Raw genomic sequence first — 12,932 nt, 5'->3', positions numbered from 1 at the left:
AAATAAAGATACCTCAAGAAAGGAAAACTACAGACCAATATCCTTAATGAACATAGATGCAAAAATTCTAAACAAAATACTAGCTATACGCATTCAAAACTATATCAAGAGAATAATACATTATGACCAAGTTGGTTTCATCCCAGAAAAACAAGGCTGGTTCAACATACGCAAATCAATACATGTTATTCACCACATAAATAGAACCAAGAACAAAAACCACATCATCATAGCAATAGATGCTGAAAAAGCATTTGACAAAATCCAACACCCATTTATGTTAAAAACACTGCAAAAAATTGGGATAGAAGGAAAGTACCTCAACATTATCAAGGCAATATACTGCAAACCCAAAGCCAACATTATATTGAATGGGGGAAAACTGCAAGAATTTCTGCTACAGTCAGGAACAAGACAAGGATGCCCACTATCACCACTCCTTTTCAATATAGTCCTTGAGACTCTTGCTGCAGCAATCAGACAAGAGAAGGAAATCAAAGGAATTCACATAGGAAGAGAGGAATTAAAATTATCCTTATTCGCAGATGACATGATCCTTTATCTGGAAGACCCAAAGAACTCAACCAAAAGACTGCTGGACCTGATTGACAAATTCAGCAAAGTCGCAGGTTACAAAATCAACCTAAAGAAATCAGTGGCTTTTCTTTATGCCAACAACGAATCCACAATGAAAGAAATAAAAACAGCAATTCCATTCACTATAACCTCAAAACCAATAAAATACCTAGGAATAAACCTAACCAAAGATGTAAAAGACCTCTACAACAAAAACTATAAAACATTAAAGAAAGAAATTGAAGAAGACCTTGGAAGATGGAAAGATCTCCCATGCTCATGGATAGGCAGAATAAATATCATCAAAATGGCCATTCTGCCAAAACTGATCTATAGGTTCAATGCAACTCCCATTAAAATACCAGTGGTATTCTTCAGAGACCTAGAAAAATCAATCATGAACTTCATATGGAGAAAGAAAAGACCTAGAATAGCCAAAGCAATTCTCAATAACAAGAAACACGCAGGAGGCATTACAATCCCAGACTTCAAACTATACTATAGAGCAATAGTAGTAAAAACAGCATGGTACTGGCACAAAAACAGATATACTGACCAGTGGATTAGAATAGAAGATACAGAAACAAACCCACACATCTTTAGTCAATTAATCTTTGACAAAGGGGCCAAACACATACGCTGGAGAAAAGACAGCCTTTTCAACAAGTGGTGCTGGGAGAACTGGCTAACCATTTGTAAAAAGATGAATCTAAACCCCTATATCTCACCAAACACAGGAATCAACTCAAGATGGATCAAAGACTTAGAAATTAGACCTGAGACTGTGAAGTTAATAGAGGAGAGCATAGGTTCAACACTACAACATATTGGCACAGGCAGTAACTTTCTCAACAAAACCCCCAAAGCTCAGGAAATTAAAGCAAGAATAAACAAGTGGGATAACATCAAAGTAAAAAGTTTCTTCTCATCAAAGGAAACTATCAATAACCTTAAGAGGAAGCCCACAGAATGGGAAAGGATCTTTACCAGCCACCATTCTGATAGGGGGCTAATATCCAGAGTATACAAAGAGCTCAAAAGACTCTACACTGGCAAAACAAACAACCCAATCAAGAAATGGGCAAATGAACTAAATAGACACTTCACAAAAGAAGAGATACAAAGAGCTAATAGATACATGAAAAGATGTTCTTCATCACTGGCCATCAGGGAGATGCAAATCAAAACTACACTGAGATTCCATCTAACCCCAGTCAGAGTAGCAAGCATAAAGAAATCAAACAACAACAAATGCTGGCGAGGATGTGGGGAAAGAGGAACTCTTTTACACTGTTGGTGGGAATGCAAACTAGTTCAACCACTATGGAGATCTGTGTGGAGATTCCTAAGAAAGGTGGGAATAGATCCACCATATGATCCAGCTATACCACTCCTGGGTATCTTTCCAAAGGGGTTGAATTCAGAGAAATATAGCAACATATGCATACCTATGTTCATAGCAGCACAATATGTAATAGCCAAAATATGGAACCAACCCAGATCACCATCAACAGATGAATGGATAGCAAAACTGTGGGAAATACACACAATGGAATTCTATTTAGCCATAAAGAAGAACAAAAGTATGTCATTTGCAAGGAGATGGAAAACCCTGGAGAACATTATGTTAAGTGAGATCAGCCAAGCACAAAAGAAGAAGATACATATGTTTCCTCTAATATGCCCAAACTAGGAAACACAAAGAATACCAGTGAGACTCCAGTTATTGAAGGGGAAATACTAGCTAAGTTTGGATGGTAAGATAGGAGAGGAGGAAGGTCGGTCTTGATTAACGAGGGTCTACACCTGAACATGTGTAAAATTATGAATAGGTCATGGTTAACCTGGACAGCCATTGGTGGGAAGGGGGAAAGGAAAACGGGGGCGGGGGGGGAGGGCATCAAATATAGTGTAAATGTATACTATTTACGTTCAATAAAAAATTGTTTAAATAAAAAAAAATAAAAAAAATAAAATGATCTTACTAGGTTGCAGAAAGTCTCACTACTTGCTGAGGCTATGCTCAAACCCATGATTCTTCTATCTCAGCCTCCCAAGTACTGCAATTACAGAAGGTGCCACCATGCTCAGCTGAGAATGGTATTTTTCATCATATCTATTTGTTTTTATTATCTACTTCTTACTACTTAAAAAACTAATCATATATATCTTAGATTCAATAACCCCTTCATTTGTGGAGCATTTATACCCTTCTGATACCCTATATGTTATTGATTTAATCAATAAATTTATAACATTATAGTTACAATTCAACAAAAATAAGGCCTTGAGGGGTTTCATACATTATCCTATTTTCATAATAGTGTGGGTCCAAAGGCAGGTTTCTAATTTTAATTCTAGGTAATTTTTTCTATAATATATATAATTTTTCAAATATATATACATACATATGTGTATATGTAATTATTGTAATACAGTATATATCCATTTAAAAATAATGAAGATAAAATGATCACTTTCAATTATTGACTTTTTCAATAAAAAACTAATCAACCTGTAACTAGTATTTGATAGAATTATATTTAAATGACACAATGTATATCAATGATGAAGTCTACTGCATATTAGGTATTCATAAAATATCTAGATTTTTATTGTTGTTAGTTATCAGAAATATTTATGAAAGTTTGTTTCTATAAAGGACAAATATCTTTAAGGAATTGCATAATGGCTGTTAATATTGATACTGATATTTTTACTCTCAAGATTAAGACATAAAGTAATGATTATGTTATTATTTCATTATGAAATTTTGTAGAACAGTACATTAGTTATAATATTTATAACCTCATCATTATCAAGTAAACTCTAACAAACAAATAAAAGTGCTTAATTTTGTTTGGATTCAATCAGAGAAAGTTCTTTATTAAAACTTCAAATTGTAGAGTGTATTCATTTAGTATTGATTCATTTTTTTCTGCTTTTAATGCAGAAACACCAATTGTTTATTACTGAAAATGTCCCAAAAGAAAACTAATGCCTTATAGTTACTTTCATAAGTATTTATACTACTTAAAAAGTAGCAGCTTATATTAGATATCTCCTTTTCTTTTTCACCTTAACCTTAAAGTGTCATGAAGCATATACCCCGGGAAATTCATTGTCTTGAGTTAAATATTATAGTCCCGCTTTATTTTTAATTATTTTATTAGTACATTGCAATTATACCTCATAGTGAGGTTAGATGTGATAAAACATAGAGCTTTTGGTGTATTTCCCTCCACATCCCACCCTGCTCCTGCCTCCTCCCACCTCTAGATGTTAGTGAAATTAGTAGTAATACTTTCACGTACTGCCATAGCATTACATGAACTACTTCCTTCTTCAATTCTTCCTCTTCCCCTTGCTACGTCCTTCTCCAAACCCCCTTCTACCACTCCACAGGTCTCTCTGTACATTACTTAAAGTTCTTTAGGTTTCCTATTTTCTCTCCTACTTCCACATATGAGAGAAAACATACAACCCTCCTCTTTCTGACTGGTTGCTCTCACTTGATTAAGGTCTAGTTGCTGAGGCTAGCCTTAAGCATACGGTCTTTTAATGTTAGCCTCCCAAATACTGTTGTTTCAGGGGTGTGACACTATACCCAGCATAGGACCCACCTCATCAAGGTCTATAGCACCTGCTAATACTAGCAATCTGGAGATGAAGTCTTTTCTTAAGGAACTTTGATGGTCATAACTAAATCATATACAAGCAGAAACAGGGAACTTGAGGGAATATGTCTGATGCTGTTCTATGCCTACCACAAACCCACCCTCTATCCCCACCCTCTTCCTCCTGCCTCCCAAACCATGATTTCTTCTCTATCCTGTAATGACTGGGTTTTTAAGGTTCACTAGCCTGTAAGAACTAGATCTGACCCTAAAGAGGAACTGTCATGAAGTGAAACCAGCCTTGTGTTATCATTTCCTGGTATATTATTTTAAGAATAGGTAAGTTGGCATAGGCAATGGTTCATTCTGGCCACTGTTCTTTAAATGGTAGTTTGCAGCCAGGTGTGTGGCCAGTCTTGTAATCCGAGTACTTGGGAGACTGAGACAGGAGGATCGCATAGATTCGAAGCCAGCCTCAGCTACTTAATGAGGCTCTCAGCAACTCAGTGAGACCCTGTTTTCAAATAAAATATATTAAAATAAAGATCTGGGAGCATAGCCCAGAGGTACAAGGCCCTTGATTTTATTCCCAGCACCACACAAAAAAGGAAAGTGATAGTTTTCTGAGTGGCTTACATGTAGAATATCCTCACTCTTAAAATGAAACTGTATATTATATATTTTGTTGGACATGTAGTAACCTTCTTAGTTCCATAAGACAAAACCAAAGAGAATTTCATAGAATACAAGACATTTAGAAAGAAATTTTGTTAAATTACTGAATTAAGCCAACTATGAACCAACCAACCTCCCAATTTTTAACATATGAAATTATTATTATTTCTGTGTGTGTATGTGTGTGGTCCTCGGGATGGAATCCAGAGGTCTCTGCCTCTGGGCTACATCTCCGACCTATTTTCTATTTTTATTTGGAAACAGGGTCTCATGAAGTTGCTGAGAGTCTCACTAAGTAGCTGAAGCTGGCTTTGAACCTGTGCGATCCTCCTGTCTCAACCTCCCAAGTACTGGGATTACAAGTGTGCGCCACCACGCCTGGCTAACATGAAATTATAAGACCCTTATTTTAAGCCACTGTTATTTGTGTTTGCTGTTTTTTGCAACCCTGAATCATTCTGATGTGAATAGAAATGACATCGCCTTCCTCTTATCATTTTTTGCTTCCTGGTGATAGTGTAAATTGAAGCAGTTGAGATGTAAGGTTCCCATGTGTCTCTCTGTAAGGTCATGGCTGGATTTCATAGGATAGGAAGCCTTACTTGGCCCCCATACGAAACCTGGAGATAAAAGATGTAACAGGAAGGGGTCCATGGGAATTCTTGTTCTTCAGTCACTGGCACCTGTTAGTTTTGATGATTTGTTATGCTGAGCCGTGTCCCTTAGCTTATGCCTATAGAACATGGAGGTAACTAAAATCCTTTTTATGTGCTGTAAAAATCTCACCACTGCACTCTTCAAATATCTGTCTGAGAATAGACTTATAGACTCTATAGTTGGATACTGAAATCCATTTTCCTTTAGATATTTTTAAATTTTTTTATTGGTACATTGTAGTCATATAGCTTAATAGGGTACAAGATGGTAGAGGCATACATGCACAAATCACTTCCCTTTACATACATTTCTTCTTTGGAAATCTCTTTTTGTTTGAAAGGAGGCTGGAGTGAAGGGCAGGAGGGGGGTTAGGTATGTTGCTCAGACTGGTCTCAAATTCCTAGGCTCAGGTTATCCTCCTGCCTCAGCCTCATGGGTAACTGGAAGTACAGGTGCTCCACAGCACCTGGCTTGGAAAGAAAGACCACGTGAGTTCACATATGTGCACTGCACACGCATCAACAGTTATTTTCTTTTTTTGGCACTTTATTAAATGCATATCTGAGTAAACCAGAGGCGTTTTTCCTAGCTCATCTCATGGTTTTTCTTTTATAGTCTTTCATGTCAGCTGACGTAAGCATACGATTTAGTACAGCTTCCTTTACTTTTCAATTCTCTTTCTCAAGGCTTACTTCTGTTTCTTCTTCTTTTTCTCACATATAAATAGTTTAGGTTGGAATCACCACATGTTGACAAGAAGAAAGTCATAACTAAATGATTCAGAGTGACATCCTTCATCTTAGCCCAGTCATGCAGGCAGGGCATTTGTGTAACTCAGGGAATAATACAAAACCTTGCAGCACTGTCATAAAGCATAATGAATTAATTCTGTCTCCCACTTAAAAAAAGAAAAAAAAATAAGTTGTTCTGGAAAAGAGATTCAGACATTAATATCCTAATTCACTCCCAGAGCAGTGGACATAGTCTAAATGTAAGAAAAATATGTGTATAAATTATATATTGATGTACTACACATTCTATGTTAGCAGAATACACAATATTGCTTTTTCATATTTAGGATAAAACAAGCAATATCTCCATGTTTTAGTGTATTTGGTTAACTTTGCATGCAGGAGTGTTCAGCTCTCAAATGTTGCCAAAGTTAGATGGTAATAAGTGACTTGATATACAATTCTAGTTATTCTTATTTTATTTTATTTTATTTTCAGTACTGGCGCATTTAACCTCTGAGTTATAGCCCTTTCCCTATTTTTTTTTATTCTTTATTTGAAACAGGGTCTCACTAAGCAGCAGAGGTTGGCAGCAAATCAGTGATCCTTCTGTCTTAGCTTCCCAAGTACTGAGATTATAAGTGTGTGACACCACACACAGCTTCTCCAATTCTAGTAATTTTTAAATAAAATATTTTCTATAATTCTGTCTAGCCAGTAATATAAAATTCAACTACTGAGAAATTACAGCCTAGCAACCATTGTTCCATAATCAAGACTGAAATGTTTTTCCCAATCATAACATGTGAAATTGTTAATTTTAAAAACATTTCCATTTATTTTTGGGTAGGTATTTCTCCAACTTATACTTATGTGTCTGAAATAACTAATCATGCTATTTTTTTTTAAGGTACTGGGAATTGAAACCAGGAGCATTCTGCTTCCAAGATACACTTCTAACCCAAATTTTTATTCTTTATTTTTAAAATAGGGTTTCTTTTCTTTTCTTTTCTTTTCTTTTCTTTTTTTTTTTTTTTTTTTTTTGGTGGTACTGGGGTTCCTGGAAGCCCTTCTACCTCAGGGCTACACTCCCAGACCTATTTTTACATTTTTATTTGGAAACAGGGACTCCTAAGCCAGCGCGCGCGGCTGGCTTTGAACCTGTGCTATCCTCCTGTCTCTGCCTCCCAAGCGCGGGGATTACAAGCGTGCGCCACCACGCCCGGCTAAAATAGGGTTTCTTAAATTGCAGAGGGCCTCACTAAGTAGATGGGGCTGTCTGCCAACTGAGATACTCCTGTCTCAGCCTCACAGTATTGGAATTACAAGTCTGCACCACCATAGGCGGCTTGCTATTTTTGGAATGGGCTCCATCTATCATATTATATGGATGCTGACTAATGATTATGATAATTTGTTTTACCAAATATTAGCCAGAAATAAATTGGGTCCCCTTGTATGATTACTACCACTACTGTGTGCATGTGTGTGTGTGTGTGTGTGTGTGTGTGTGTGTGTGTGTGTGTGTGTTGCTGGGGATTGAGTCCAGGGGCAGTCTACCTCCAAACTATAGCCTCAGACCTATTTTATTTTTTATCTCATTTTATTTTCTTATTTTATGAAATTGGGTCTTGCTAAGTTGCTGAGGCTGGCCTCAAACCTGTGATTCTCCTGTCTCAATTTCCCAAGTACTGGTATTATAGGCATGCACCACCACACCCAGCATATGAGTACTTTTTTTTTTTTTTTTTCTGGTACTGGGGATGGAACCCAGGGGCATTCTACCTCTGAGTGACTCCTTCATCCCTAAATCTAATTTTTTATTCTTTATTTTTGAAACAGGGTCTCACTGAGTTGCAAGAGGCCTAAGTAGCTGAGGCTGTCTGCAAACCACAATCTTCCAATCTCCATCTCCTCATTACAAGCATGTGTCACCACCCCCAGTCCAAATGAGTACTGTGTGTGTGGGGGGGGGGGGTACAAGGGATAGAACCCAGGGGCATTTGACCACTGAGCTACATCCCATGACCTTTTTTTTTATTCTTTATTTTGAAACAGGGTCTCACTAAATTGTGGAGGGCCTAAGTAGCTGAGTCTGGTCACAAACCATGATCCTTCAGTCTCAGCTTCCTGAATGCTGGAATTACAAGTGTACGCCACCATACCTGGCTAAATGAGTACATTTTTGAACATGAGTTGTAATGCAATGGTAGATGGTTTGCCTAGCATGCCTGAGGGCCTGGATTTGATCCCCAACACTGTAAAATAATAATAATAGTAATAATAATAATGAAATACACATTTATTTGCAGAATATTGTTGTTAAGTCAATTTTAAATGTTTCTAGGAAAAAGAACTCAAGGTTTACAAACTTTTGAAGATACTATAGAAAGAAAATATAAAGTGGTTTCTAATTTTAATATGCTACAAAAATTTTAGAACTTAGGGAAATAATATATTTGTATTATAGTAAATATATTATATATAGTAAATATACTTGTATTGATTAAATTGAATTTCATCTAAATAAAATTATTTATTACAATTCATAAACACAAAATAACCATTTTACACTTGTCCCAATGAAGGTAAAATAATACTGAAATGTAAATTCAATTTAACATGAACCACAATGGTTTCACTAATCCCTCAAAGTTTGACATTTCACATTCAGCTTGATGGTATACTTTGGAAAGTAGTTTGGATTGAAACAAAAGACTTAAGGTTGGGGCTTTTTGTTTGTGTTTGTCATTTATTTGTTAAATGAAATGTTTTCTACTTTTTTTTATTCTCAATCCAAAGGATTTGTGCTCTTTTAGTGTATCACTATTTTTGTGTTGTACTTTCACACGGACTCAGTCTCTCTCTAATGAAGTGTTACTAACCAATCCGAAACAAATGACTAATAATAATAATAATAATAATGACAACAACCAAAAATATACCCATGCATACATATTGTGCTTTATTTTTTCGGCCCCCATACTATGTTTGTGAATACTGAAGTTCAAGAGGTTTAATGAGACCCCTATCTGGTACTTATCAGTGTCACCTTTTAGTGACATGATGTTGGTTTAACAGCGTTTTTCACAGAAAATTGCTCATGTAAAAAATACTTAAAAATGTATCATTATAAGTAATCTTTGCAATACTTTCATAAGATTATGCTGCTTTCTCTGTATTAGTGGATTGGGTTGTATTTGAATATGTTATTATAGTTTTTCTCATTCTTTATTGTGGGTTTAAAAACTTTAATATTGAATATTGAGAATCATTTTTAATTCATACTTATATTAAAAGTAAACAGTGAAGCACCTGCATTTCAAGCACATGAGAACATTAGAATATGTTATTTCACTTTTCTTATCTACAGGATTTTAGAGTGATTTTACTTTTGACAGTCTTGGAATAACTATAAAGGTGGTTTTAGGAGGTAAATTGTTCTAAAATCTTTGATTAGATATTATATTTAACTTCATTTTGACTCACAGTAACAGGAAATTAGGAAATGTAGCTAGTCTTTAAACAATTATATAATGATTACAACTTATTTAAAAATATTTCAAAGGTGAATATGCTTTAATTTTAAGAACATTTTATATAAAAATAGCAATCAAAGCTGGGTGTGGTCTCTTGTAATCTCAGCATTTGGGAGGCTGAGACAGGAGGATTGCTGTTGGAAGACAGCCTCAGGTGCTACCTATTGAGGCCCTCTGCAACTCAGTGAGACCCTGTTTCAAAATAAAGAACACATAATCCCAGCATTCGGGAGGCTGAAACAGGAGGATCGCGGTTCGCGGACAGCCTCAGCTACTTAGTGAGGCACTCCAGTAACTTAGTGAGACCCTGTTTCAAAATAAAGAATAAAAAATAGGGCTGCGGGTGTAACTCAGAGGTAGAATGCACCTGGGTTCCATCCCCAGTACCTCAAAATAAATAAATAAATAATAATAAAAATAATAACCAAATGTTAATTTATTTAAAAAACTAATGTTATGAAGTAGTACAGTTTTATACAAAACAATGATGATAATGGCTATACATATATAATTTAAATATTTTTAAAATTTTTATTGGTGCATTATGGTCATACATCTTAATAGAGCACACGATGGAAGAGGCATACATGCACACATGACTCATTTAGCCCTTTCTCATGTAATAAGTTTATTCTAACTCCTTCCCATGTAATTTTTAACTCACCTTAGATTAATATCAATATACTTGAAACTCACTGTGGTGACTAATATTTTTGCCACACAACTGATTTTTAAAGTGTTTTAAATATAGATAAATAATCTATATGTAATTACTACAAAATATGAAAGCTACATTGGTTTAATTGCTAAAAACATGTAATTTACATTGAGGTATCTTCTTCAATTGAGTTTTCTTTGTAATAAGGAAGTACTACTATTTTTCAGAAGCATGAGCCCATTAAAATATCAAGTTGCAGCCTGGTGTGATGGCGCACGCTTGTAATCCCATCATTCGGGAGGCAGAGACAGGAGGATCTGGGTTTGCAGCCAGCCTCAGCTACTTTGGGAGGCCCTTTGCAACCCAGTGAAACCCTGTTTCAAAATAAAGAATAAAAAATAGAGCTTGGGATGTAGCTCGGAGGTAAAAATATCCCTGGGTTCCATCCCCAGTATCCCAAAACGTAGCAGCATATGAGAGGACAGGCACATTTATATTTAAGGTATAGAGTTCTCTGATCATCAGCTTTAGAAATTACATCAACACAGAACTTTAGAACTTGTTGACCTTCAGGATTAACTGTGATGGTGACTTCCCAGATGAGTTTTCTATTGTGGCTTTATTAATCTTTCCCTGATAGCATAAGAATATATTTCTCTGCTTAAGACATTCACTGATAAATCAATTTTAATTTAGGAACTAAATAAAATCCTTATTAAGGCTGGCAAATGATACTCTTGAATAAACACAACACATTTTTTACTCTAAGTCAAAGTACTTCAAGTATTCGGAGACATAGATGGTTGCATCAGGCAATGAAGCATTTCTCTAAAAGTAACAGAAAAGTCTAGTTCTGAAATTGCATTACATTCCTGAAGTGACTCAACAGAAAAATAAAAGAGAGAACAACTAGTATACCCATCATATATATTTTGTGCCAAGATTATGGGTGGGATAAGTCATTATTTTCTATATAAAAATATACTTCTGGACCAATTGTTGAATCTAGAAAGAATTTGAGTAAAATTTACAGTAATGAGACATCTATGAACTTGGGTATCTTTTTCAGAACAATAATTAATTGCATTACATGATTTTCCTCTAAAAATAAGTGCAAATCTGATTAGTCCAATTGCCACAGAAGTAATGATTTATATTTCTGTTTCCATAGTGATATTTTATTATCTTCTTTGTAAATTTAAATACATTATCTTAAATTGCAGAATATTGATATTTGTAACCTGTAATCTGTGAAAGTAGCATTGTTATTCAGCTGAACATAAGAAATTGTGTGTGTGTGTGTGTGTGTGTGTGTGTGTGTGTGTGTGTGTGTTTCTGAAGATTGAATGGGGCAGGGGCATTCTACCTCGGAGCTATACCTCCAGCCCTGTTTTTTATTTTATATTTTGAAACAGTGTCTAATTAAGTTGTGGAGGACCTCAGTAAATAAGTAGCTGAGGCTGGCCATGAACCTGCAATCCTCTCCTCTCAGCCTCCCAAGTACTGGGATTACAAGCACGCATCACCAAGCCCAGCTAAACATAAGAATTCTTAAAAATTGTTTTGCTTTATAGCCAGTAATATTATGTTGATTTATATAAAAAACTAAAATATTTATTTACTATAACTTCTTACTGTTTTAAAGCTTGAATAAAGCTTTTTAAAAACCACTTTTCACTGCCTTTTAAATGGAGAGCAATGTAATTAGTGAATTTATTTTACAACTGTCTAATGAAACTCTGTGGGTATACTTTAAGTGTATTTTTTGAAACAGGAGTTGATCTTTCCTATTAAATAATCTTCCTTACCTCTCCTCACATTGGCAATACCCTACAGACCAATTTGTATTAGTTCAGCAATATTTAACTTCTATGTCAAAATCATGCTGTACTCAACCAAATGTAAAATTAGTTAATATGAGCAAATGGAATGGATTGATTTTCATGTCTAGCTTCCTAAAAGTACACTACAAATATTTCCTAAGTCTAAAACCCTTGCCCCAATCAAAATATCACTTAAACCTATATAATTCAAACTAAAATATAGTTAATGCTGATGTTGATAATAATTTAACTTGGCATACATTTACTGTTTCTTTTTTTTTTTCTTTTATGTTCATTTCAGATGCAATAACAGAACCCAGTGCGCAGTGGTGGCAGGTCCTGATGTTTTTCCAGACCCGTGCCCAGGAACCTATAAATACCTAGAAGTGCAGTATGAATGTGTCCCTTACAGTATGTATATTCCTGTACTTTTCTCGTAAGAAGGCAAGCTATTAAGCTTTGTTTGCCATGCAGTCATAAAATATTTTCAGTGGAAACATAAATGCAATCATCTAATGAAAAAAGTGGACTGATTTTAATTTTTCAGAATCATTAATCCTCCCCACCATTGGAAGAACTAAAGATTACCTACATGTTCCTGCAGTATTTAATTTTGACAATATATTTCTATAATCAATGACTATTTTAACACTCAA

The 12,932-nt window shown here is 35.2% G+C and overlaps 1 protein-coding gene across 32 annotated transcripts in view; it reads left to right on the top strand.

The window, feature by feature from the left end:
- Positions 1-12,932, top strand: part of ADGRL3 (adhesion G protein-coupled receptor L3) — a gene marked incomplete at both ends in the record, with an annotated part of 570,571 nt that overhangs the window by 150,594 nt on the left and 407,045 nt on the right. For 31 of the 32 annotated variants that reach the window (XM_080697690.1, XM_080697685.1, XM_080697686.1 and 28 more), the window contains one exon: positions 12,578-12,687. The exons of the other annotated variant lie outside the window; for it this stretch is intronic. In XM_080697690.1, coding sequence (XP_080553816.1) covers positions 12,578-12,687 — 110 coding nt within the window. The remainder of the gene's footprint in view (positions 1-12,577; positions 12,688-12,932) is intronic. 32 annotated transcript variants of the gene reach the window in all.

The sequence above is a fragment of the Muscardinus avellanarius genome (assembly GCF_963383645.1).
Source record: "Muscardinus avellanarius genome assembly, chromosome: 6".
In the NCBI taxonomy this organism is placed as follows: domain Eukaryota; kingdom Metazoa; phylum Chordata; class Mammalia; order Rodentia; family Gliridae; genus Muscardinus; species Muscardinus avellanarius.
The sequence above is the reverse complement of the archived record's forward strand: the minus strand, read 5'-3'. Positions and strand labels throughout refer to the sequence as shown.